Genomic DNA, 22,640 nt, shown 5'->3' with positions numbered 1-22,640 from the left:
CAGTCACCCTGCATTCTCCTGCACCATGCCCGCCACCCTGCATTCTCCTGCACCATGCCAGTCACCCTGCATTCTCCTGCACCATGCCAGTCACCCTGCATTCTCCTGCACCATGCCAGTCACCCTGCATTCTCCTGCACCATGCCAGTCACCCTGCATTCTCCTGCACCATGCCAGTCACCCTGCATTCTCCTGCACCATGCCAGTCACCCTGCATTCTCCTGCACCATGCCAGTCACCCTGCATTCTCACCCTAGGGTCCTTATTTTAAATGGGTAATAAAAAATATCAATATATATCGATATCGACCGATATGAAACACTGATATCGTGATACAGTTTTCAGCCATATCGCCCAGCCCTACCCAGCCCTATATATCCATCTAACCTATACAATATAAACAAAATATCAATCCTTTTTTATAGTTAAAAAAGAAAAAACACTGATATACTTTCACATATATAAATATCAGGGCTCAAAATATCAAGTCCTGAGCTACTAGCCAGGCCTTAAGAGTAAAGCCCTGTACACACGTACCGATCGTCGGCCGAACGATCGGCCGTCTTTTGTCCAGGGCTGTCCTGTCCGCTGAAAAGTGCAAAAGACTGCACACGAATTTTGTCTGCCAACAACAGCCGACTGCAGAAGTGATGTCATGTGATGGTTAACTTTCCTTGTCTTGTTTTTTTTCTCTGAGCATGCCCAGTCTTGCAAATCTGCTGATTGTCGGCTGAATTCTGTACTGACTGGCGAACAATCGCCCGATCGTTCGGCGGCCGAATATTTGCGGCCGACAATTGGTACGTGTGTACGGGGCTTTACTCGCCACCAGTTGCTCACCAACTCCTACCTCGCCTGCCCCCAAATTCTACCCCTAAACACGGCCTTATAAATTATCTCATGAAATAACCCTGTTAAATGTTTTATGCAGAATTAAGTTAAAAAAATAAATATTAACAACAACAACTTTACCAATATTAACATAAAGCATATCCGTGCCCATCAGTGCAGCCCCATCAGTGCTCATAAATGCAGCCTATTAGTGCCCATCAGTTCTGCCTCATTAGTGTAGCCCCATCAGTGGCCAACAGTGCAGCCTTATCAGTGCCCATCACTGCATGGGGATCACAGGGAAGAATCGGGAGGAGAGTCAGCCAAATCACACAGTAAATATAATGCTGTAAATATAATCATATTAGTGCACCAAAAAATGCAACCAGTCCATCTTTAATCACAATAGCTTGTGTAACATCTTAAATGTTCACACCACCATGTAGTTTCCAACCGTAATGAAATCTTCCTCCTTCCAATTTTTTAGGATGTGCGTTCACCTTTGTTGATGGACCCCTGTTTCCAGTTGGGGGAGGCGGCATTCGGCACCAATCACATAACTTCCTACTAATGTAAAGTATGCTACGTCCTGCCTGCCTGCCTCTGGATATAGTCAAAAACCTATAGTCTGTGAATGGATGATGGGAGATCCTCGCATTTATCCAACCTTCCTCTCCCCTCATCCTTTCCAGAGATCTGAAATCCATTGTATGCTCTGGATTTACCTATAGAAAAATAAAGTCTAAAAAGGAAAAAAAACTGCAAAATAAACTCCAAAAATCTCTTTAAGCAGCAACTCTGCTGTGAGACATACACAGTAAGGAAATCGGTTATAAAAAGAGCTGCACTCTCACACAAACATAAATTGTGATAAACTAAATTAAACTGAACATCATAAATGCTTAGTAGTAAAAAAAACAGTCCTTGGTATGTGAGCACAAATTAGTGAATAAGGAGGCAATAAACTCAAACCTAAATTGTGTACACCAATATGGAAAAAAGACGTAACAAAGGTAAGTCCCAATGATGGAAACAATTGAAAAGGGTGATGTCCTTAATAAATATCATGGATAGATGTCACCCCACCCATGCAAGCAGGAAATGGAAGGGGTGTGTATCACTTCAAGATGATCCTCCTCGTGATGATATCTCATATCTCACACCGCAACACAAAGTGTAACCTCCACCACTTACAATGCCAGCTTATAAAATTCAAATTGCTTCTGAGTAATACCCAGCCAGGGCCTTTATCCTTAGAAGGGGCAAACAGATAGCAGTTCACATCAAATGGGACATTCCCACCCAAAGCAGGCAGAGCTGGTGGTCATGACCATCCACTGGGCTCAAGAGAAACGTGATCCTCCCTCAGATGGTGTTCTTTCTTCACGTGTGGTCTGTTCTCTGGTGACAGGGGCAGTGCCCGCGGCAGTGCCACGGTGGCGGTGAGTGGGTGATTAGCTGGAAACCTTGAGCTCATGTTAATGATCGTCTGCGTCTTCAGCAAAACGACTAGAACATTTATGATGTTCAATTTAGTTTAATTTATCACAATTTATGTTTGTGTGAGAGCGCAGCTCTTTTTACCACAGAAAAATAAATGTGCATGACACATGTACTAAGCTAAAGTGGCAACTTTTTAAAAGAGAAAAAAATCCCTGATCACCCCCCAGAGTAGTACAGTGTCACTAAAAAAACAAAATGTTTAAACAATTGTTAATACATTTTTCTCTGTCGCTCATTGACAGACGTAGTCCTCGTTGATTAATAACAACTCGGGTTATACTGCCCTCTACAGGAGTAGGACTAGACAGGAAAGAAAACGTTCTGGCCACACCCTAGGGGCAGTCCCAGAGGGTATATCCTCTCACTTCCTGCTACAGCAAATCAGTTTTTTTCTGTCTAGTTAGGAGGAAGGACCTAGATACCTTGCTAGGATCTTCGGTCCTGGCAGGATTTTTTTCTTAGAAATATTTTTTAGACAGCTTTTTTCTCCAGTGTTCCTGTGAGATCTTCAAGCAAGAAAGCTGGAACTGGGCGACGGGCTGGATGTTGAGATCCAGTGGTCACCCCAGTTCAGCCTACCAGCGCGTGCAGGCCATAGCTCCGCGCTGGGTCGGCCGCGACATAGTCCCACTGGACGGGGACTGACCCTGCGAGTTAAACGTCTCGCTTAAACGCCAATGACCACGAGTCACGGCGTCCGTATTGGTCGACAGCCCTCCCACCCCGGTGGAGAGGGGTACTGTCAGGAGTTGGCGCCCGCCTGGTTCCGGTATGGTGAGTAGTATGTTCCCCCTTTTCCCCCTGACGGGTTTTGTGGTGAACGCGGGCCCCTCTCTGAAATGGTAAGGATGGGTCTCCCCTCTATCCTATAACATGTCACAGATCCCCCTATTTGAGTGTGATTTTTGTGAACAAGAAACCAGGAGGCTTGGTTTGGGAGTTGACAATCTAATGTCATTTCAAAACTGTAAAGATGACTGAAGTCAGTGGCAGTACTAGAATATTACTGTGGTAGCATAAGGTATCCTACCTGTCAGAGGTGTTCACAGGGCGATGTCTATGCATGTATAACTGCAGTCCAGATCGCATTCCTCCAGCAAGGGCAGGCACGGACCGCATGCGGCCCGCCAGAGTCCGGTACCGCCGGCCAGGCTGATCACCATCCAGGGTGAAGTTTGGGGGGCCGATGCACTCCCGCAGGCCGCTAGGCCGAATACAGCATCCCGCAGGCCGCTGCTAAGCCGCCGCTATCCTAACAGGCCGCCGCCATTTTCTTGCAGATCACACGAGGCCGCCATATTGGCGTAGCCTCGTGTCTCCAGCATGGGGGCGGCCATGTTTGAGGTGACCAAACACCTCGTGGAGCCAGGGGGAGGCGCCGGTAGGCGTGTTAAGGGGCGGAGCCGCCTCCTTTACCCAGGAAATAGGGCCAAAGACTTCCTGTCTGTAACAGGACAGCACTGAGCAAGCTGATGAAAACTTCTGTGCATCAGGGATGAGCCTTGGGGTCTCTCTCTCTCTCTCTCTGTGGGGTCCAAAAAGGCAGGTAACACTGAGGGGCGCTGTTGCGACTGGGGGACACAAAAAAAAAAAAAAAAAAATTTTACTTTGTCATTTTTTGTCGCTGGCAAGTGTCTTGTATAATCATTGACCCTGCCGCATAGGTATCCCCTCAAGGTGGCCGCAGGACCCTCCAGTACCCCACTTGTTTTTAATGCATTATCGGCAGTTTTGGAGTCTTTGGTATCCCGGGTGGAGGTGGCCTGTCAGGGACGGGGGTCAAGAAGCAACCCCCGCCTACCCCTATTGTTTATCTGATACTTCAGATACGGATTCGGAGCTGGTCAATGCAGCTGCAGGTCCCTCTTATGGGGCTGTTGTCTCAGGTAATATCTCCGCAGCAGTGAGGAGAACGTTTCTGCCTCCGCCATAGCACAAGAATGGTGGATTCACTAGTTGTGTCCGTCCGGGAAACCTTTAGTCTTGAGGTTACACCGGCAGAGGTAGCTGAGACTGAAATTCCTTTTTGGTACTTGTTAGCCTAACAAAAGGGCGAAGGATTTTCCTTTACCCAAATGGGGTCGTTTTGAAACGAACCCCTGTTATTTCCTAACGCATGGCTAGGCGCTATCCGTTTGAGGAATCCCTCTTTAAAGGATAGACGGTACCACCTGCTGTCTTGCCACAGACTGTTAGGTTAAAGAGGACCTCGTAACCAACGAGTACCTTCCCTTTCTGCTCATAAGGAGTTGTTCGTTCCGCGAGGGTGGGCGATAAGGCGAAACCCTCCAAAGCCCCTTTAGAGGGGTTTCAAAGGGAGCTGGTCGGCTAAACAAAAAGTCCGGCTCAGCCAAGCCTGAAAAATACAGCCTGATGCGCCCCTACCCATCTCTGGGGTGGGGGGAGGTCTTCACCGGTTTCCGGATCCATGGCTTGCCAGAACCCCAGACTAAGGGGGTTCGCGAGGTCATACGGTCAGGATACAGGATCGAGTTTCGATCACTTCCACCGGTGCGATTCTTCCCTTCTAACATTTAACGGTTTCAGGGGTTCTATTCGAACCTGTTCACAATGCCCAGGAAAGAGGGCAAGGTGCGTCCAATTTCTGGACTAGGGGAAAAATAGAGTCCATCCGAACAGTGGTGGCCTCCCTGCATCAGGGGGATTCCTGGCGTCCATAGAGATTTAGGATGCCTATCTTTATATCCCCATCATCGCAGGACATCAGCGTTTTTCTTCGCTTTCCCAAAGATCATCCCTGGTTCCCACCAGGAGACTGAACTATCTGGGCCTAAGGTTGGATACATCCTGGGCAAGAGAGTTTCTCCTTGCGGAGAAACTCCAGAAGGTTCAGTCAACGATTCGGATGTTGCTGTCCGTCAATGGGCTGGGACAGATGGTGGCCTTCTTAGAGGCAGTACCGTATACCCAGTCTCATACCCGAATTCTCCTGAAGGAGATTCTTTTCTTATGGAATCAGAATTCCGATTTCCTGGACAATCGGATCCGGTTGAGCGAGCGGACCAGGGAGCCTCCGATGCTCAACCAGGGGAAGTCATTCCTTCCGATAGTATCCAGGTTACCAATAGGGTATCGGAACTGAGAGCGATCAGATTTTGTCTGATTTACTGGACCGAGCAGCTCTAGAGCAGCCCGATTCGGATCCAATCGCACAATGCCACGGTCGTGACTTATGTCAAGAAAGGGGCACTTAGAGTGTCCTGGTGGCCATCGAAACGATTAGCAGCTTTCGTTGGATGGAACGGTTTGTTCCGGATCTCCCCGCAGTGTTCACTCCGGGGGTGGGAAATCGGCAGGCAGATTATTTCAGCCGTCAGATTCTGGATCAAGGGGTATGGCCTCTTCATCCAGAGGTTTTTCACTAGCTGTCCCTTCATTGGGGCACCCCGGATGTGGATCTGTTGGCACCTTGGCTCAACAGGATTGTGCGGAGGTTTGTAGCTCGCACCCGCGATCCTCTAGCGGACGCAGCAGAGACGCTGATCGCCCCGTGGGGGCAGTATCAGATACTGTATGCCTTCCATCCTCTCAAGTTACTGCGGGAACTTCTTCGCAGGATAGAGGTGGAGGGAATTCCAGTTATTCTGGAAATTCCGGACTGGCCTCGTCGAGCCTGGTACGCCGACTTGGTGAGGCTAGTCGCGGACGCTTCTTGGAGGCTTCCTCTCAGGGAGGATTTGCGGTCTCAGGGACCGATCTTCCATCTTGCTTTACAATCGCTGGCTTAATGGCCTGGCCATTGAGACCCAGGTACTGAAGGACAAGGGAGTGTCAGCTTCAGTTATTCCTACCTCTAGTTAAAGCAAGGAAAGCGACTTCCAGCACATGGAAGTCTTATATTGCGTGGTGTGAATCTTTTGGATTTCCCCCACATACCTATTCGGTGACCCAAATCTTGGTCTGTCTGCAACAAGGGGTTGAGCAGAAACAGTCCTTGAGCACTATCAAGGGTCAGGTTTCAGCGTTAGCAATCTGCTTTCAGAAACCTTTGGCTAATCATTCCTTGGTGCGGAATTTCATCCAGGGGGTGCAACATCTGGCTCCGCCAGTGCGCGCACCCTTACCGCCTGGGATCTTAATTTAGTGTGGTCAGTTCTTCAGAAACATCTCTTGAAGATATTAGGGAGATTCCCTTGCTTACATTTTCCCAGAAGGTGTCCTTCTTGGTGGCCATTACTTCTGCACACAGGGTGTCAGAACTGGCCGCATTATCTTGACGTTCCCCATATCTGGTGGTTCATAGGGATAAGGTGGTTCTTCTTCCAAATCCATCCTTCCTTCCTAAGTGGTTTTCAGAGTTTTCATCTAAATAAAAATATTGTGTTACCTTCCCCGTGTCCTAAGCCCAGCCATCCTTGGGAGTTTGCATTACACTCCTTGGATGGGGTTCAGAAGGATACACTTGACTACTACGAACTTGTTTTCGTAAGACGGACTCACTTTTTGTGATCACGGATAGCCCTTGAAGGGGGTTGCCTGTGTCTGCCGCGACCATATCTAGATGGATCAGTCAGACGGTGGTACATCAGGCGTCAGCAATCCAGGTTTTCAAGGCGAAGACTTGATCGTCGGTTTATACCTTTACAACATTTTATAAAGTTGATGTGATGGCATCGTCAGATGCCTCTTTTGGCCACAAGGTTCTGCAGGCCGCAATCTGAGGAGACTGTTGGTCTACCTCAAGGGTTTGTTGGGTGTTTCACTTAGGTCTCATCTTTTTGCTCAATGAGTCCTTGATGCTTCTGGTTGGCTCCGGTTGGGCCTTCTGGATTTTGATTTCTGTCATCCCAACCCTCATTTGTGGTATTGAGGACTACATCTGTCAATGAGCGACAGAGAAAAATGGATTTTTGTAAAATCTTACCGTAAAATCACAGACAGACGTAGTACCCGCCCCTCTGTTTTGAGTTGGGTTGGGTTAAATTCTCTAAACACTGCTTTGTGACATAACTGATTTGCTGTAGCAGGAAGTGAGAGGATATACCCTCTGGGACTGCCCCTAGGGTGTGGCCAGAACGTTTTCTTTCCTGTCTAGTCCTACTCCTGTAGAGGGCAGTATAACCCGAGTTGTTATTAATCAACGAGGACTACGTCTGTCAATGAGCGACAGAGAAAAGGATTTTACGGTAAGATTTTACAAAAATCCATTTTTTTTTTATTTGCTGTCACCAGTCCGTATTCCGATCACTGCCACATCAGTTATGCGATGACACTACTGCTCTGGTGACCGTATGTAAACTAAAAAAAAAAGAAAAAGTGAAAATTTAAAATACAAATTTTTTTTCATTTCTTAATTTTCCAAAAAATTGTGACAAAACTACAACTTCAAAAAACTCAATATGCCTCTTACTAAATACTTCAGACTGTCTGCTTTCCAAATAGGGGTAATTTGGGGGTTATTTGTACTGTCCTGGCATTTTAAGGGCCTCCGGAAATGAGATTACTACATTAGAATGTTTGTTTTTCAAACTTCTTTCGGTCTTTTTTTTTTTTTTCATTTATATAGCAAAAAATAAAAAATCCAGTGTGTAATCAAAAGAAATCTCTATTTATGTGAAAAAAATTTTATAAATTTCATCTGAGTACAGTGTTGCATGACTACGCAATTGCCAGTAGACCACTTAAGCTTTTATCCACAGAAATAGAGCTTTTTTTTTGGTGGTATTTGATAATCACTGGGTTTTTTATTTTTTGTAATATAAAAACAAAAAAAGACCTAAATTTTTAAAAACAGAAAAAAACAAAACAGTTTTTCTGCTATCAAACATATCCAGTAAAAAAAAAAAAAAAATCAGATTTCTTCATACATTTTGGCAGAAATGTATTCTGCTATTTGTCTTTGGTAAAACAAAAATCCCAATAAGTGTATAATGATTGGTTTGCTTGAAAGTTATAGCGTCCTACAAACTATGCTATATATATATATATATATATATATATATATATATATATATATATATATATATATATATATAATATGTATTCTACATTATACACACACAGTATCTCACAAAAGTGAGTACACCTCTCACATTTTTGTAGTTTATTGTATCTATTTATGTGACAACACTGAAGAAATGACACTTTGCTACAATGTAAAGTAGTGAGTGTACAGCTTGTATAACAGTGTAAATTTGCGGTCCCCTCAAAATAACTCAACACACAGCCATTATTGTCTAAACCGCTGGCAACAAAAGTGAGTACACCCCTAAGTGAAAATGTCCAAATTGGACCCAATTAGCCATTCTCCCTCCCCGGTGTCATGTGACTCATTAGCGTTACAATGTTTCAGGTGTGAATGGGGAGCTGGGGTGTTAAATTTGGTGTTATCACTCTCTCATACTGGTCACTGGAAGTTCAACATGGCACCTCATGGCAAAGAACTCTCTGAGGATCTGAAAATAATGGTGGTCACACAAAATATTGACAATTTGGACATTTCCAATTAGGAGTGTACTCACTTTTGTTGCCAGCAGTTTAGACATTAATGGCTGTGTGTTGGGGTATTTTGAGGGTACAGCAAAACTACACTGTTATACAAGCTGTACACTCACTACTTTACATTGTAGCAAAGTGTAATTTCTTCAGTGTTGTCACATGAAAAGATATCAAAAAAATGTACAAAAATATGAGAGAGAGAGAGAGAGATATGATCAGTGCTAATAATATACACTGTACTAATAATGAAACTGGCTGGGAAGGGGTTAACATCTAGGGGCAATCAAAAATTAGCTGTGTGCCTAACAATGTGTAAAGTGGTTTACTGTGTGCTGTTGGTTGTGCCAGTTTTTATTCCCTGCATGGAAACAAAAACCGGCACATCGTCACTGTTATGACAGAGCTCTGTGGTGTTTACAATCATAAATCGTTGGCCAGTACCCGCTGATTGGCTTGTGCTGTAATGCATCACAGCACAGCTGGGCCTGCAGGCGCACACCCCCTGCCTAGAAGAGCTGGATCTTGTATCCGATGCGAGATCCAGCGCACTTTATCTGCATGGGGCAGTTTGCAACTTTCTATAGTAGCACAATGCTGAATAGCAAAAAATTGGCCTGGTCAGGAAGTGGGCCAAACCTTCCAGAGGTCAAGTGCTGAATAGGATAGGCTAAAAATAAATGCAATACAATGTGGAAATTAATATGATTTTACATTTTGACCTTAAATACTCTTTAATGCATTTTTCATTTGGGGGAGGTTTTTTATACAGACGTAATCTGACCACTGTCTGGAAAACTCTATCATACTGTCAGTCACAGTAAAAATGCTTGCTTGGTTCTGGTGAACATTCACATTTAGTCCTTTGGCTCCCACTGCTATCAGAATACACTGATCAGTGGCTGCAGACGTTGATCAACAAAAGTTTTCCAGTTCGACGGAGTTCAGTCTAAATCAAAATAAATTGCATAGAAACTCTGTGCTGAAGTATTTAAAGAGGTTGTAAACTCCCCATTTTCACTTCAGCTCATTATAATCTGCCTAAAGAAAGCAATCAATAGGTGCCATTATAAAATGTCTTACTTCTATAATCTTCCTGTAATCCTTCCTGTAATATGTGATGATGTCTTTGGCGCATGCCCAGTGTGTTTTTCAATCCACGGCACGCCTGGCCCTCCCTGTATGTCTCAAAACGGCATAGTTAAGTCTCGCGATTAGCTGTGTGCCTTTCTGCTTTCTGCTTCCTTATCTGACAGGGGAGGGGGAGTGAACAAGTGAGAGAACACAAGGGGAGGGGGAGTGAGTGAGTGAAAAAAACGGCAGCCTCACAATACAGTATTACACAGAGTTTGCAAAGGAATGCAGTAAGGGCGGAAATGACGGCCACAGGGGGAGCATAAACCAGGAGATGACATGGCGCAGCCTAGACCAGGAAGAAGAAAAAGGTTTAACTTTGAAATAAAGGTATTTTTAGATGGTTATGATGTAAATATTTTATGTGTAATGTATTTATATTGCATGTCCTTTTTAATACATTGTAAAAGTTAGATTTTTATAGCTGAGTTTACTTTCTCTTTAAACCTGTGAGATGAAGCTGCCACTTGTGCTATCATGACACCAATAGCAAAACATACAAATTCATCAAAAAACGTCTTGAAATCTTAAAATCAATTTATGTAAGTAATCCACTAATAAATGTGAAAACAATAGATACATATTAAAAGAGCTTTCAATGCCTGTGTTAATAATAATAAAAGAAGTGAGCAGTTGTAAAATAAAACTTGTTAAAAATTCCCAAAAGAATGTGAGAAAATCATGAGGTCTAAATGAAATCCTTTCACAGTCCATATGATTCCACAAGTGTCCCCACATTCCAACTTCCTGTGTAGAAGGATGTGCAAAAAATAACCCGGGATTTCTCCGCTGATTTTATAGATCTGCTTTCAGCACATTGTCACACGTCATCGGCACTGACGTCAGAGCTGATGACTTGTGACAATGTTCCAGAAGGTCAGTGGAGAAATTCTGCTGGGAACGTGGTATAAATTCGAAGAATCATGATCAAAGGATATTAATAAGTGTACTTGACCATTTGTATCCCGATGGTGCACAGCATCTGGTAAGTGGCTCAAGTTGAAATGTGGGGACACTTGTGGGATCATATGGACTGTGAACTGATTTTATTTTGACCTCATATGGTTTTCTCACATTCTTTTGAGACTTTTTAACAAGTTTTATTTCACAATTGCTCAATTCTTTTTTTTAACACAGGCATTGAAAAAGTTGTCTGTATATTTGTATATTGTTTTTCACATTTATTAGTGGATTACTCACATATATTTAATTTTCTCTTACGTCCTCTGACAGTCGCAGCCTTCCATATGTTCTTCACTATTGGGTAATGGCGCCCACTGCAGGAGCAGGCTAGGTATTGAAAACTTGATAAAAAAGAGTTAAAGACACACCTTTAGGGGGCTGTCCCTCTCGACATTACCCTTAGCCATTCAGTGCTGCTAATCAGTTTCTTGCTGCCTAGCTTAGGAATAGGACTAGGTTCCCTGCTGGGACTCCTTGTTTGTTTTTTATTTTTCTTTGGAAAAGGTTTTCTTTTTATTTTCTCACTCACTATCGCTACGGTAGCTAGTCAGGGGGATCCTACTGGAGAACTACAAGCAACAGCCGGGCTGGGCCTCGCACTTGATAATCTATCCTTATGGTGTCCCAGCCGGGTCTACGAGCGTGCGCAGGTTGTGGTCCACCCAGGCCTCGCCACGACTGTGCCCCGACGGATGGGGACGAGCCGGCGGAGAGATTTTCTTCGCCGGGAAGCATCAAGCCTGGAACGCCCTGTGTTGCATTGTCCCCATTTGGGCTGACAACACCCCCACTCAGGTTGGGAGGTGACCCGTATCGGAGCGGAGCCCGCGGCCCATGGTGCGGTGAGTGATGCTACCCCCTCCGTGTCCCTGGAACAGTCATCTTGGGGGGTTATGTGGGCCCACTCCTTTTGGGGATGTCAGAGCATGCGGTCTCTGTGGTGTCCTCCCTGGACGGTCCCTGCCTCCCTGTTCTCTCTGGAGGCGCTTTCGCGGCAAACGCTGCGTGGGTGGGGGGCTTCCATGTGGATTCCCGCGGTGGCCAGGGTCCTGGGTTCCTAACTATTCACCGCCGGTTTTTCGGCCGCCATTTTGGGTGAGTGCATGCTGGGCTGACTCGCAGTAAGGGCAGCAGCCATTTATTGCTAACCGGTGCCATCTTGGATGTGGGCAGTCGCTCTGTAAGGGCGGCGGACATTTTCCCTGTGACTTTTCCCCATTGACTTCTATTAGGCATCCATTTTTGTGAGGCTTAGGACGCTTTTAGGCCTCTAGTGGATGATGTCACTTCCTCCATCCATTTTCCGTTGCTGCAGGGGTGGGCGGTTTTGTTTTCATATGTCTCTATCAATCAGGGGTTTTTTAATGCTTTTTGGGTGTTTTTTTCCTAAAAAACACTGCTCCCTCAGGTAATCTAACAATATAAAGGGAACTCCGCCGGCGGTGCAGGATCGCGAACTCGCCAATTTAAAGGGCCAGTGTCCCGTTTTTTTGTAGTACTGCCAAAATGGAGTCCGAGGTTAACTATTTCCTCGTTGATCTGTTTTGCGCTTCCAGAACATGTGGAGCACTTGTCCTCAGCACCTTTACCTGCAGCCAATGCTACTTTGGCGTCCCAAATGATGTCACAGTGTACTGTTCAGTACCAGCCGATGCCCTCTCAGTCGTCTGATTCAGAGCCCGAGCTGGTTGCCACGGACAGTGCCCCCCTGAGGGGTTCCAGTCCGCGCACTTAGAAGGGGGAGTGGAGGAGTCGTCCTCCGCCGCAGCGTGGAAACGCGCTTTTAGTTGCACCACTTATTCGCTCCTTCAGGGAAACTGTGAATATTGATGATGAGCCCACCCAGTCAGGTCAGCGGGTTTCCTTCGGGTCCCGCACAGCCCAGAAGTCGGGTCAGGTTTTCCCCTGTCCCAAGGGGTTTCACAACATTGAGAACGAACAGTGGAGCTGCGTTAAGCACACGCTGTCGGTGCCTAAGCGTTTTTCAACGCCGCTATCCTTTTGCGCCCGTTAACAATCGCTGAGCGGTGTCACCTAGGGTGGACCACTGTTTCCAGGTTGAATAAATCCACAGTGGTGCCCGTGGTGGGCTCCCCGGTGGTGCCCGTGGTGGGCTCCCCGGTGTTTAAAGACCCTATGGATAGGCGTGTGGAGTCTCTTTCCCGCCATATTTATTTGGTGGCGGGGCTCCCTCCTCAAGCCTGTGTTCGCTTCTGTGCTGGTTTCACAGACTGTTACGGAGTGGGTCAAGGTGCTTAAACGCAACTTGGTGGCGGAGTCGGTCCCTCGGACTCTTATGGCCCTGGTGGACCAAATGGCCCAAGTCATGGTGTTGCTGTGTGATGGGGCCCTGGACGAGGCTCCTCTGGTCGCAAGGTTATCAGTGGTAGGGGTCGCACTCTGCCGCATGGTTTTGGTTGAAGAGCTGGTCAGCTGACCATGCTTCCATAAAGACTGTGTCTGATGTCCCTTGGGGGAATGACTTCTTTGGGACCCCTTGGATGAGATTGTCAAGGGTCTCACAGGGCGTATAAGTACCTTCCTGCCCCAAGCCGCAAAGGGTAAATCACCCCGTGCGCGGCGGGGTCCCTCCTTCATGGCTCATTGGGGGCCTTTTCGTGCCTCAGGGGTGCAGGCCAAAGGTACAACCTTCAAGGCCTCCGGCGGAAACAAGACGCCCGGGTCTGGTAAGCCTAAGGCTAGACAGTCCGTTGCTGCGGCCCAGTCTTCCTCCCCCTGAAGGGACGCCCTCACCCATTTTCAGGGGTGAGTGGACATCTGCGTTGCTTTCGGGAACCCTGGTTGTCCCAAATTTGGGACAGGTGGGTTCGCAAACTGATTCGTTCAGGGTAGAAGATCGAATTTCAATTCGCCCCACAGACAGGTTCTTTCCATCAAATCTCCGTCTGTCTCCTGATCGTTTATGAGATCTCAAGGGGGCTGTGCAAGATCTTCTTGCTCAAGGAGTTGTTATACCGGTTCCTCAGCGGGACAGGTTTTGCGGGCTCTATTCCAATCTGTTCAAGGTGCCCAGAAAAGAGGGCACAGTGCGTCCGATTCTGGACCTCAAGTCTCTGAACCGCCTTGTGCGGGTGCAGAATTTCCTGATGGAATCCATCCGGTCGGTGGTAGCGTCTTTGAGTCGCAGCTGTATCTCCTCTTCGGTGTGGCGGAGGCCCACTTTCAGTTTGTGACATTACCCTTTGGTCTAGCTTCGGCTCCCATTGGTTTTGGCCCAGGTGCTGGCTCTGCCGCGCAAGAGGGGGATTGTGGGGATTGCGGTCCTCGGGTTATCTGGATGACCTCCTGTTGAGGGCGAGCTTGTGTGCCACTCTGGCGAGTGATCTGACACGGTTCAGACGCTCCAGGAGTTCGGGTGGACCATCAATTTCCAGAAGTCAGCTCTGATCCCGTCAGTCTCCCTGAGTTGGCTGGGCATGGTCTTGGACTCTATTCAGGCAAAAGTGTTTCTCCCGGAGGTCAAACTTCAGGCTTTACAGGGCAAGATCAGGTCCCTCAGGAACAACAATCTCTCCTCCTCCCTCTGTGCCTGCGTGAGGTCCCTGGGGCTGAAGGTTTTGGCTTTTGAAGCAATTCCGTTTTCTCGCAAGCAGAGATTCCGGCCAAGTTGAACAAGGATCCTCAGTCTCTGGACAGGAGGATATGTTTACGCCGTCTCCTGAGGTCGGAGCCTTCGTGGTGGCTCCTGTCACCAGCTCTGAACCTTTCTGCCTCTGTTGTGGATGGTGATCACCACAGATGCCAGCCTGATGGGCTTGGGTGGAGTGCTGAACACTCTGTGTGCACAAGGTATGTGGTCGGCGGAGGAATCCTCCTTAGCAATAAGTGTCCTGGAGTTCAGGGAGATCAAACGCTGCCTTCCCCATTGGACGACTCGGTTGCAAGTTCGCCCGGTTCGTGTTCAAACGGACAATGCCACGGCTGTGGCTTACATCATTCACCAAGGGGGCATCAAGAGTGCCTGGGCGGCCAAGGAAGTGGCCGAGATCCTGTCTTGGGCCGAGGCGCACGTTACATCTATCTCTGCTGTTCACATTCCTGGAGTGGAGAACTGGCAAGCGGACTATCTTTAGTCATCAGTCCTTGGATCAGGGGGAATGGTCCCTGCATCCGGAGGTGTTTCGCCTCCTGTGTGCCCGGTGGGGGACTCCGGACATTGATCTGTTCGCATCCCGTCTCGACAAGAAGGTGGGAAGGTTCGCGGCCAGGGCCCAAGATCCTCTGGCAGATGCCACGGACGCGTTGGTGTTGCCCTGTCACCGGTATTGGCTGATTTATGCCTTCCCTCCGATTCACCTGTTGTCCAGGTTCCTCCGCAGGTTGGTGTTGGAACGGGTGCAGGTAATTCTGGTAGCTCCAGACTGGCCTCGTCGGTCTTGGTACGCGGACCTCGTACAGATGGTCGCCGAGCCTCCCTGGCGACTGCCTCTGAGAGAAGACCTGCTGTCTCAAGGGTCGAACTTCCATCCTGCTTTATGGTCTCTGGCTTTATCGGTGTGGCTGTTGAAAGCCAGGTGTTGAGAGACAGAGGTCACTCTGATGCTGTCATTCTTACCTTGCTGAGGGCTCGGAAGGCTACATCCAAGAAGATTTACCATCGTGCCTGGAAGGCGTATGTTGCCTGGTGTGAGTTGCAAGGGTTTCATCCTCGCTCCTTTTTGGTGGCGAGGGTTTTTGGCCTTCCTGCATGAAGGTGTGGAACTGCGTTTGGTGCTGGGCACAATCAAAGGTCAGTTGTCAGACTTAGCCATTTTCTTCCAGCGTCCCTTGGCGACAAATTCCCTGATTCTCACCTTTATTCAAGGGGTGCGTCATCTGGCTCCCCCGCGGAGGGCTCCGTTGCCTCTGTGGGACCTGAATGTGGTCTTGTCCCTTTTGCAACCGACTTCCTTTGAGAACATCAGAGAAATAGCTCTGCCTGTATTGTCCCAGAAAGTGGCCTTTCTGGTGGCTGTCACCTCTGCTCGCAGAGTGTCTAAAATGGCGGCTCTGTCTTGCTGTTTGCCTTATCTGGATGTTCATAGGGATAAAGTGATCCTGCGACCTAATCAGTCTTTTCTTCCTACGGTGGTGTCGGATTTCCACCTCAACAAAATTGTTGCGTTGCCTTCGCATTATGCGAAGCCCGAGCATTCCAAGGAATTTGCCTGGCATTCTTTGGATGTGGTTGGGGCGATCAGGGTTTACCTGTCTGCCACGGAGTCTTTTAGGAAGTCTGATTCCCTGTTTTGTCCTTCCCCCATGGACCTCAGAAGGGTTTGGCTGCGTCCACTGCAACCATTTCCAAATGTATCAGGCCTATTCACTAAAGGGTCAGGTGCCTCCTTTCCCTTTTGAGGGCACATTCTACTAGAGCTATGAGTGCCTCTTGGGCTTTTAGCCATCAGGCTTCTGTGGCTCAGGTGTGCAAAGCGGCGACCTGGTTGTCTGTGCACATTTTCACAAAATTCTACAAGCCTGATGTAATGGCATCCTCGGATGCTTCCTTTTGGCCGCAACGTTTTTTGAGCGCGGCAGTTTGTTGAAGGGAATTGTTTTTTTTGTCTCTTCCTGGGGTGAAATTTGTTCTGGGTTGGCTCCTGTTGAGCTTCTGTTTCCCTGTTGGCTCAGTTTTCTCTGGCCTTGTTGACACGTTACCGTGCTGTTGGTTGCGTTTTTTCCCACCCCTCGCACCTGCACTGCTTTGGGACATCTCAATAGTGAAGAGCATACAGAAGGGCTGCGACTGTCAGAGGACATAAGAGAAAATAGAATTTTTGTAAGATCATACTGTAAAATTCTTTTCTCTGAGTCCTCTGACATTCGCAGTCCCCGTCCCTCTATTTTGGGGTTGGTTGTCTTCCTGTACTGCTTGCTATGAAACAGATTAGCAGCACTGAATGGCTGAGGGTAATGTCGAGAGGGACAGCCCCCTATAGGTGTATCTTTGTTTAACTCTTTTATATCAAGTTTTCACTACCTAGCCTGCTCCTGCAGAGGGTGCCATTACCCAATAGTGAAGAACATATGGAAGGGCTGCGACTGTCAGAGGACTCAGAGAAAATAATTTTACGGTAAGTTCTTACAAAAATTCTATTATTTTAAGATTTAGCGCCGTATTTTGATGAATTTAGAGGCCAGTTTAATGACTGATTTCTGTTGAACAGGGAGGGCCACACAGAGATTAAAAATTGTCAGGTTCCTGCTAAACCAGCTAAGCCTGGTATACACTATTTGTGTTTCTTCCCTTCAACCCAGCAGGTTGGACGAACAAAAACTGTCCGCTCCGGTCTGAGCCTCTATACTAACTATGCAAAGTTAGTGCAGCGATCTCCCCCACTGAGCTATTGTGTTCTGACAGGAGGACAGTTTCCCCACCAGAACATTCCTTTCAGTGCTTCCTGCCATTGGTTAAAAGCGCTTATCGGGAGTCGGTTGGCTGCTTTTTTTCCCCGACATTTGGCCTTTGTGTACCCAGCTTAAGAGTGTACAGCTGGGGGGTGTCTTTCTGGCCCTTTAGGCATTAGATTATCATGCTTCAGGCAACAATCATCTCAAATAGTTGGATAGCCTTACATTTTATTCAGCTATTAGTCATTTATCACTTTGATTTTACATTTTGTTTATTTTAGAATTTAACTTAAAATTCTTAAAAAAAAAAACAAAAAAAACATTGGGGTTGATTTACTAAAATTGGAGAGTGCAAAATCTGGTGCAGCTGTACATGGTAACCAAGCAGCTTCTAACGTCAGAAGAAAACTTGGAAGCTGATTGGTTTCTGTGCTGGGCTGCACCAGATTTTGCACTCTCCAGTTTCAGTAAATCAACCTCATTGTGTCAGAGAGTTGCAAACAGTTGTAATCTCATGGTAGTCAGTGTACAATATGCAGTTATTGCACATCATTAATTCTTAGCACTACATTGCCTCAAATGAAGTTCTCATTGTTTTCCCTAACAGATATACATCGGTGTACGAGAGATTTTACCTGCAAAGGTCACCCAGTTCGGAGAAACCATACAGAACCTAAACCTTTAGGTTGTTCTTGGAACTTGTAGAATAAACACAACCTCCATGAAGTGCCTTTCAGTAATATAATCAAACATTTTTGAAAAAAATATAACTTTAAATGCGGGTAACATTAGGAATAATCACTAAGATCGAATCAAACATCTAGTGAAGCTACTAACTCAGTTAAGAAACAAAACCACATAGGATTCTCAGCTGTGATACATTAACCTTTCAGTATGTCTGACCTGACGAGTGCGCCTCTGGAGAAGGAGGCGGAGACGAGTGCGCCTCTGGAGAAGGAGGCGGAGACGAGTGCGCCTCTGGAGAAGGAGGCGGAGACGAGTGCGCCTCTGGAGAAGGAGGCGGAGACGAGTGCGCCTCTGGAGAAGGAGGCGGAGACGAGTGCGCCTCTGGAGAAGGAGGCGGAGACGAGTGCGCCTCTGGAGAAGGAGGCGGAGACGAGTGCGCCTCTGGAGAAGGAGGCGGAGACGAGTGCGCCTCTGGAGAAGGAGGCGGAGACGAGTGCGCCTCTGGAGAAGGAGGCGGAGACGAGTGCGCCTCTGGAGAAGGAGGCGGAGACGAGTGCGCCTCTGGAGAAGGAGGCGGAGACGAGTGCGCCTCTGGAGAAGGAGGCGGAGACGAGTGCGCCTCTGGAGAAGGAGGCGGAGACGAGTGCGCCTCCGGAGGAGGGTGCCTTGCCAGGGGGGGTGGAGAGGAGTGCGTTGTCGGTGTTGGTGGAGAAGCTGTGGACACGAGGTAAAAGTATATGATGCAGTGGTGTACCAACGGGGGGGTGCGGGGGGGGGGTGTCAGGCCGCTACTTGTGCCGCTCATCTCCTTATGTGAAGGCAGCTGCTCCCTCCGTCCTTGGTCTGTGCTGCGCTGCTGGCGGGGGCGGGAAGAAGGTGAGTGCCCGAGGATTGAGCAGCCTCATGTGTGTGACTGACTGGATAGGAGGAGCGGTGGGGCGGCTGCATATAGAGGAACTGATCTTTCCATATTCCCCCTGCAGCCGCCGAATGCCTGATTCTCCTCCTCTCCCTCCTGCAGGCATTCGGCGGTTGCAGGAGGAATATGGAAAGATCAATTCCTCTATATGCAGCTGCCCCACCGCTATCCAACTTCTTTTTTCTTTTGCTGCCCCCCCCCAGTGCTGTCCAGGCCTCCCAGTGCTCTCCAGCCCCCCCAGGGCTCTTCAGTCCCCCCTGTCCAGCCCCCCTCTCTCGCCCTCCCAGTGCTCTTCAGCCCCCCAGTGCTTTTCAGTCCCCCCAGTGATCTCCTGTCCACCCCCCCCGTGCTCTCTTGTTCCCCAGCGATCCTTGGCTCCCCCAGTGCTCTCTGCCCCCCTCCACTCCGTGCTCTCCACCCCCACGCTCTCCAACCCCCTACAATGGTTTCCGGACCCCTCCAGTCCCCCCTAATGTTCTCCAGTCCAAATTTTGGTGGGTGTTTTTTACATTTTAAAGTTTGGGGGGGCTGCCAGATATAGGATCTGCCCTGGGTGCCAAATGCACTAGGTACGCCACTGAGATGGTTCAGTTTATATTTTAAATTCAGCTATGTTACTAGTAATAGTTGCTAATGATACAGTAAAATGATATCAAAGTATACCTATAGACTCAAAAATAGAAAAAACTTAATTATAAGTGAATTTTCACTTTGAAGTTCTACCTTAATTCCACTAAAAAAAAAAAGTCCCTCAAATACCTGTTGAAGCTGCCATTAAGGTCCACCTAATGCACCTTCCTTAGATGGTGTAGCAACAGTGCTGCACTACTTTTAAATTCAGAGCAGAGCTGCAACTCTCATGTAGGCTGTGCTGCTTCCACTACAGTGGGATCAAGTAATGTTGCAGGGAAATAGCTATCAGCGTTGTCACTGCTGAGTCACCAGCCTGTGGCTTGTTAAAGCGGTTGTAAACCGCTGCACTTTTTTTTACTTACCTGCAAGGCAAAGGCATAATGTGCTAGTATGCCCCGCTAAGCAGGCAGGTGACATGTTCATGCCATTACACAGCCCCCTCTCTTCTATCAACAGTTGGATGTAAATGGACCGGCTGTCTGTTTACAACAGACTACCATTAGATCCGGCAGACAGATGGGGGAACAGATTCCCCTTCCGTTTGTTTTTGCCAGGTTGGAGGTAGCCGGGTGTAAATGGACAAAAGTCTGTTTACATCCGCAGTCAGGTCTGCCCCTGTTAAAGGGGCCTAACTCTGCTCTACATAATGGACATTAAATACAACTTTTCTGGCATTATGTGACAGCTGTAGGTTTTATGTTTAAGACATTTACTCTTGTCTTTCTATGTAAAATGTTCAGTTTCGAAAGATGACCACTCCTATTTCATTACTTTGTAATGAACTGGGACACTAGTCTGCACGTTTTAAAATATAATTCTCTCCATCCAGCCTTTATTATTGGGAATTGTGTTGTCCAAAATTTGTTGCCCACATTTCACTGAAGAAGTCTGATGATCAGCAGCACTGGTGTCATGGTGTCTTTATTTCTATTGCAGGTGGTGCAGTTGTTTTCGTTCTTATTGCTATTGTTTTTTATGTGTGTACCAATCCATTCAACGGAACACAGACTTTAGACTCCAGACCAGCACTTCAAATTTTTCAGGATAAGTTTGAAAGTCTCAAAAATAATTTTCCTGAACAGAATCGCAACTTGTGGTTAAGAAGTGGAAAATTGCTGACAAATCATCTCAACAAATCTCATCCTGAGGAACCTGCTATGATCATCCTTACTGCAGCCCAAGATGCCAAGCGCACTTTATTATGTTTAGGTAGTGGTCTAGCACAAACCTATGCTGTTACTCTCAATTCCAGTTGGTTGGTGATCCATGGTCCATCTCAAGCCCAATATGATGACAGTACCGCCAAACTCCATATAGATGAACAACTAAGCTCAGGATTTGAATCTAAACATCGTGCAGCAGTACTAAATAATTTAGAAACCTTGCCTCCTGGCTCCTTGCTCATCCTTTTCAAGTACTGTGATCACGAAAATGCTGCATACAAGAACGTGGCACTTGTGTTTACTGTATTACTGAAGGATTCATCACTTGAGCCAAACATTGCTCTTCCGGAGTTGGAAGAAAAAGTCCGGGACTTCCTATGGCAGCAGTTCATTCGCCCTGGCACCATGAGATCACATCAGGAGATGGATGGTGATAAGCTGAGTGGGGTGTGGAGCCGTATATCTCACCTTGTTCTTCCTGTACTTCCAGTAAAAACAATAGAAGCTGGCAACTGCCCTTTTGATCATGAATGAATGAGATTAGGATAAAAGACTGCTGAAGACCATATGCAATGTTGCACCAATCCGATCTGCAAGCCTATTACTGATTTAACTTGCCTTATTCTCATAAAATGGGATATTCTTTTTAATAAAATTGTGCCTTAATTTTTTTAAAAGACTGTCACCTAAAATGAAAGCCCATCTGCTGAAACCTATCCTTTTCAAACCAAAAAATTAGCTTTGAATTGACCAGTTCAACTCCTAATAAAAGTGGAATTAGGATGTACTGTAAATGTGGCATTCAAATCACGCACTATTAAAGTTTTATAGTTTCTACTTCATTTATTGCCCAGAACATTTATATAATATATTTTTTTGAAAAAATAATTCTGTCAATTTTACTTACTTTCGGAGTGCACTGCTCCTTCATTACATGCGATCGGATGTGCGGATGCGAATTCAGCCATACACTTTGTATGGCTGAATTCGCACTGTATCCACACCGAACTCGCACATGACCCTTTTTTTTCAGCCGCATCAGGATCAGATCGCACAGTGATTCACACTTGTGCGATCCGATCCTGTGTGAACTGTCAGATCGCACTGCGATATGCGATCAAACTGGGGGTTTTGTTAACATTTAATTGACACCCCCTGCGTATCGCATATGGCAGTGTGAACTGCCAGATGTGCGGATGCGATGCAGGAACAGGCTGCGAATTCGCAGCCTTCCCGCATCGCACAGGTGTGAACCGAGACTTAAGAAGATCCCTAATAATATAGGAGACAGACCAAAAGCTACAAAATAAATGACATTGTTGTAAACAGTTTGTATCTTAACCACTTGCCGACCGCCGCAAGTACATATACTGCGGTGGTCAGCCCCTCACAGGCAAAGTGACGCACCGGTACGTCACTACCCTGTGAGGCTCTGGGGAGCAGGTGCGCTCCTGCGCGGTCACGGACCCCCCCCCCCCCACGTGCGTGTGCGCGGCGGACCCGATGTCCTCCGCTCACTCACGATCGTCCGTGACAGCGGGAGAAAGGCAGGCGGCTGATGTAAACAAGCCGCCTGTCATTCTCCCCTGTGTAGGAACAGTGATCATACGGTTCTACTATGTAGGACTGTTGATCATTGTTCCTACACCTCAAGCCACAGCCAATCACAGTTAGAATCACGCCCCTACGGACACACACCACCCCTCCCTCTCAAAAAAAGTTAACCCCTTCACTACCAGTGTCATTTTACAGTAACAGTGCATATGTATAGCACTGATTACTGTAGTAATGTCATTGGTAACCCCAAAAGTGTCAAAAATGTCAGTCAAGGGTCCGATCTGTCCGCCCCAATGTCGCAGTCCCGCAAAAAAAAATCGCGGATCGCCGCCATTACGCGTTAAAAAAAAAAAAAATGACATCTTTCCCTTTTGTTAGTAAACGCGATAACTTTTGCGCAAACCAATCAAAATACGCTTTTTGTAATTTTTTTTTTTTTTTAC

At 47.0% G+C, this 22,640-nt stretch overlaps 1 protein-coding gene across 1 annotated transcript in view; it reads left to right on the top strand.

The window, feature by feature from the left end:
• LOC309562232 (uncharacterized protein) overlaps positions 1-21,198 on the top strand; it is a gene marked incomplete at its 5' end in the record, with an annotated part of 105,032 nt that extends 83,834 nt beyond the window's left edge. Inside the window, 2 exons of the mRNA XM_082266355.1 lie at positions 18,166-18,652; positions 20,307-21,198. Coding sequence (XP_082122481.1) covers positions 18,166-18,652; positions 20,307-21,174 — 1,355 coding nt within the window. The 3' untranslated portion in view covers positions 21,175-21,198. The remainder of the gene's footprint in view (positions 1-18,165; positions 18,653-20,306) is intronic.
• Positions 21,199-22,640: the final 1,442 nt, after the last annotated feature.

The sequence above is a fragment of the Pelophylax lessonae genome (genome assembly GCF_965119305.1).
Source record: "Pelophylax lessonae genome assembly, chromosome: 8".
NCBI classification, from domain to species: Eukaryota; Metazoa; Chordata; class Amphibia; order Anura; family Ranidae; genus Pelophylax; species Pelophylax lessonae.
This window is presented reverse-complemented; position numbering and strand designations above follow the sequence as displayed.